The 5,359-nt window shown below is 39.3% G+C and overlaps 1 protein-coding gene and 1 long non-coding RNA gene across 5 annotated transcripts in view; one reads left to right on the plus strand and one right to left on the minus strand.

Moving 5' to 3' along the window:
- The window catches only part of HBS1L (HBS1 like translational GTPase), a 120,077-nt gene extending 115,754 nt beyond the window's left edge, over positions 1-4,323 (plus strand). For all 4 annotated transcript variants that reach the window (XM_019526856.1, XM_019526852.1, XM_019526853.1 and 1 more), the window contains 2 exons: positions 2,349-2,493; positions 3,686-4,323. In XM_019526856.1, the coding sequence (XP_019382401.1) occupies positions 2,349-2,493; positions 3,686-3,697 (157 nt within the window). In that variant the 3' untranslated portion in view covers positions 3,698-4,323. The remainder of the gene's footprint in view (positions 1-2,348; positions 2,494-3,685) is intronic.
- LOC109304364 overlaps positions 1-5,359 on the minus strand; it is a 23,500-nt gene that overhangs the window by 10,831 nt on the left and 7,310 nt on the right. The gene's annotated exons all lie outside the window — the stretch shown is intronic.

Here is a 5,359-nt window from a genome sequence, read left to right on the forward strand (position 1 = left end):
GCCCTACCCAGGATAAACACTTGGCTGAAATGGGAAGTGAAAGCAGCTACACAAATTTAAAAAATATAACAGATGGATTAAAGGGTATGTTGATAGTTATGGATATAAAATAGAGACTAGGAATAGTAGAAAATTGATAAGGAAAGCAAAAAGACAGAAGAAGGAATCCATGACTACTAGAGTTTAAAAAAATACTCTTTATTATCCCATATTATAAAGAAATAGAATCCTAATAATTCTGTTGGTCTATTACTAGATGGAAAGCACAGGTTACGTTTTCATGTCATATTCTGATAATGAAATATTTCCTGTTTCAGCAGTTTTTACTGAAGATGTTAAAAGCGCATTGTTCTTGTAACTTTTTTAAATGCAAGACAGACCTACTTTTAAATAGTTTTAAAAGAGTTGGCCCGAGGGCTCTTTGGATCATTAGTGTTGATTGTCAGAGTTCTAGAAGAGGGAAAGAGAGGTTAATATGGCAATATTTAAAAAATAATAGATTGAATTAAACAAGTAGTATGAAAGAAAGTAGTGTGACAGTACCAATTCACAGGAGTTTAAGGGGAACCTATTTTGCAAAACTACCTTATTGGAGGGAAGGATGGCGGGAATTGGATAAGATTGTAAATTGGGTTAGTGAAGGTAACATGCTGTACTTTAACTTCTGTATAGTATTTGGCTTGGTACCAGACAACATTTTGATCAAGATCAATTTTAAACTGGTTAAATCATAGATCTTGGGATACAATTATAAATGGGAAGATCATCACTGAATGAATACGTAACTAGTGATTCCCAAAAGGATTACTTTTTGGCTACAGGCTATTTAACACTTTACCAGTTACCGGGAAGAAAATCTAAATCAGCACTTTAAAGTTTAGATCAGCAGTGGCCAACCTGTGGCCCACGTGCCCTAAGTGGCACTTGCAGGCTCTGTGTGTATCATGCAGCAGACTGGGAAGGGGACAGGCAACAAAGCAGGAGATACAGCAGGGAACAGAAAACAGAGCTGAAGCTGAGCAGGGATCATGGGGCAGGTGGTGGGTGGGGGCAGGCATAGGGCAAAAGGGCCAGGGGCACAAGGGATGGGTGTCTGGCCCCCTGCCCCCCACTGCTGCTTTTGCTGCCACAGCAGTGGGGAGGGACAAATTTAAGATGAAATTCTATAATTAGATTCTATGCATGGAAAATTGCAACAAATTTATAATTTTCCATGCACGGAATCTAATTATTGTGTGGGGGTCATTTTACAGTCAGGTAGATATGGTAATTTGCATTTGTATACAAACCCAAACCTGCCCCTTGGACTCCTGCCCCTTGTCCCCCCCACTGCCTGCCCCCTCCCTCTTGGACCCCAGTGTAATTTACATTGGTATACAAAACCAGCGTAAATTACCCTGGTGTTTTGGTTGGTTCTGGTCGTAGTATAGAACTACCACATGTCCTTGGTTATCCAAACCTCTTTAGAAAGAGCCTGCTAAAAAGCCACTTAAATAAGTGAAAATGCAGCATCTTGTAAGTAATTATACATGATACTTCATGCTTCATACTGTAAAACAGCATCAAACTTAAGAGAAAATATATTAAAGATTGTAGAGCTTAAGAGAACAACAGTTACAAGTTTGAGTAGACAGGAGAGAAGGCAAGTGGCAGGTGGGGCAGCTGTCAGGGTGAGCAGACATCGTAGAGGGAAGAGGGGGCAGGTAGCAAGGGGAGGCAAGTGGTTGAGGGGGACAAATGTCAGGCAGCAAGGGATAGGGGTTAAGCCATTTGACTTCCCTGTCACCTGTCTGCCTACTGCAGGCTTCCCCACTTGCCCCACTGCAGCAGTGGAGGGGATGAATTTAAGATGAGCCTCCAATAATTTTATTCTGTACATGAAAAAGTATAACAAATGTATAATTTTTCCGTGTATAGAATCTAATTATTGTGGGGGGTTGCCTTAATTCAAAGTCACCTGAGCTTCAGGTAAATGCAGTACATTAAATAAAGCTTAAAAGGAGAACCGTTTCTTATACAATACCAGCAGTTACAAGTAAGTAAAACTGTTGTTGTTTGAATAATTAAGGATTCAGAGAACCAAGGATGTCCTGTTTCTTGATTGCTTAGTCAGTTAGGAAGAAGTAGCTCTGTAATAAAAAGAAGATCATGAGTCTGCTCATTAGTTAGCTGAACATGAGTTTGTAGTTTGATGTTTGCCCAAAAGAGGTGTAGTAAACTTTGGGAATATAATTAGAGGAGTATCAAGGAGTAAGAACTATCATTGAAGTGCTGTGTTCATAATTATGAAATGAGAGACTCAAGGAGTTCAATGTATATAAAATACAATCATATGATTTTACTTACAGATTTCTGACTAAAGGACAGAATGCTTTAATAGAACTACAGACACAACGGCCTGTTGCTCTTGAGTTGTACAAAGATTTCAAGGAGCTAGGAAGGTTTATGTTACGCTACAGTGGATCCACTATTGCTGCAGGAGTTGTCACGGAGGTATGGTGCTTTTGTAGCAGATTTTCTAAGATGTTACTTCTTGTGAAGCGGTAGAGTTAGCTTTCTCAGTGAATCAGCTTTTCTGACAAAGACCAGAGACTCTGGCTTGGAAATGTATAGCACTTTTACATGTGCTCGGGTCGGGGAGGGGAAGCGCTTTAATTAGAGCAGTGAGCCACTCTGATTAAAGTGCTGAAGTGTCTGGTGTATTAGCATCCCTGCACTTCAAAATGGCAGTTGGCTTTAGTTCGATGAGCTTTGGCTGAAGTGCCTCTGATGTTCAGTCTGATGTTTTCCCAGAGGTTGAAGTGCCTCTGCTGCCATTTTGAAGCTTGGAGATCCTAATACACAAGACACGGAGGCTGCCTGGAGTGCAGTAATTACCACACTCCAGCAGGCTCAGTTAATTGGGTCTGCTCCAATGCACTGTAAATCAGAGCAGCCCTGGAGCCCTGCAGACATAACAACGTCTACAGGCACCCTTAGTTTTACACCCTTAGTTAAGCACCCAACATCTACAGGCACCCTACATGCTCCAATGCACTGTTAGCCTGAAAAAAAAGAATATACTTCTAGTTTGAAGAAAATGGGTCAAACTGTTTTAGGGGGAAAATTACATTGGCTAGAAATTTAGAATTTTGTCTGTTTATTTGTCTGTCTCTAAATGAAAAAAATGGCTTATTATGACTTCTTCAAATTTTTCATCAGATACAATAATATTTATATAAGGAAGGTGGTGATATATTCCTAACCCTTATCCATGTGCTTTAACACAAGTTCCTGTAACTGAATGGCTCTGCACACTGTTACACTGGTGCCTTAATATGTTGCCCCTAACCATTTCAACTGTGTTAACTCAGAATGAAGCCTTTGATCCCTATAATCCTTTATGTGCATGCTTAATCTCACTAAGTTGTTCCATTTTGATCAATGAATATAAAATAAAGTATATATCTGGAAATACAGAATCAAGGTCTAATTAAGCGTGTGGCTTGTAAGTTATTATTTGGAAACAAGTTTCTAATATACAGAGTGTTGTTTCAAAGTGTTTCAGAAACAAAGGTATTGTTAGTAGAAAAATGTTTAAAAAGAAAGTCTAGTAATTCTTGCTGATCTGTATAGTTTTCTTTATGCTATTTTTCATTTGTTTGTTATGGAATAAATAAAACTGTTGTGCCTTTTTTATTTTTAGATTAAAGAATGACATTGGTGCCAGGATTTCCACAACCCAACCAAAATGCAGCCTGCTAAGAGTCAAGTTCAGTTGAAGGAACAAAGTGCAATTAATTTGAAAAAAAAATTAAAATCACATTAAACTTCAAGGGAACTTTTTATCAATTTCTCCCCACAGCAAAACAAGATGGCAACAGACAGGGAAATGCAAATGTTGCGCTTTCTCATGGCAAAAGCTTCTGTATTTCCCCGTGTGAAATTTTTTTTCACAGAGCTTTATGGAAACTTGCTTGGGAAGATGCATAAGAAGATAAGATGGTGAATCATCATGAAACAAACTTGCTACTTCCAGCCATAGAGAGTTTACATATTTTCTTTGATTTGCTTACTTGCTGCACAGTAATCCAGTAAAGTAACTTAATTGGCCTAATATATTTTTAAGGTTTGAGATGAATGCTTATTCAGGGAAAAAAGAACTATTTACTGCAGTTTCAGAGAATGGTGTTTTTTGTCATCCATAGGGTTATTTGCCCCATCCCAAATTTTATTTAAAAAGAAATCTTCATTTGATATGTAGTGGAAGCTGTGCCATCAATGGTTAATTTGATTTTCTTTTTTTAAGTGTAAAAATAATAAAGTAGCCTGGTCTGAGCATCATGTTTTGCTTCCATTGAACCGTATGATTTCATCTGAACCATGTCTGAAGTCTGTTAAATCGGTCATAATTTTGCAGGACCAATTGGTGTCAGTGTAATGACAGAAGTAAACCTAGAGACTGACACATGAGGTAATGCCTTCACTGCATAATTAACTCAGATGCTGACTTGATTGCTGTCCCTTACCTGCCTGCTGTTCACATCCACAACCTGGGATCTGTGTTCACACCCACAACCTGTGTTTTGTTTTCACCCCAAGCTAGCTGTCCAGTTGCACTAAAGCCCAAGTGCTGCTCTCATTAAGCCTGGTAATCCTTCACTTTCTAGTGGGGATACAGGATACTGATAATTCTGCAGGGCGTTTCTGCAAGTTCCCACGTGTCAAAGGGCAAATAAATTCCTTCACAACTCACTGGGAAAAACTTGGGTATGAAAAAGTGGAAAGAACCACAGCCAATGATCCTAAAACTCTTAACATCATACTGATGAGGGCAGCATCAGGGGTATATGATAGCTCAAGTATTGCAAGGCACCTCACACATACCTGAGTGCCGATCATCTGCATTATCCCTGCAGTAAAGATGCATTCTGAGAGATGTAGATCACTGAAGACTGGATTGATACTTCTGTTCAAGAGGTTGGGCAAATAGTATTCCTGTAGTTTTCTACGTGTGTACCTCCCTCCATGCTCAACCTAGTGGGAGTGACTTTATTTGTAGTCAAATGCATAGTTCTCCATTTTGTGTGAATTATTCCATTGACTTCAGTGGGGCTAATTATGTGTTCTTTCTTAATCCTGCTGACACATGTACTTGGTGCAGAGCACAAGAAAGAAATAGGTGCATGTGTGTTGTACAAACCTTGTTAACCAAAATCTCCAAGCAAAACTGCATGACACACACATGTGCCTCATGGGATTCATAGAATGTGGGCTGGAAGGGACCTTGGAAGATCATTGCGTCCAGCCCCCCTGCACCAAGCAGGATGGGTGTATAGGCAATGCATCATGAAGATCTCCAATTTCTATATGGTAAATT

Source organism: Gavialis gangeticus, unplaced genomic scaffold (genome assembly GCF_001723915.1).
Source record: "Gavialis gangeticus isolate Ggan-Ray unplaced genomic scaffold, GavGan_comp1, whole genome shotgun sequence".
Taxonomy (NCBI): Eukaryota; Metazoa; Chordata; order Crocodylia; family Gavialidae; genus Gavialis; species Gavialis gangeticus.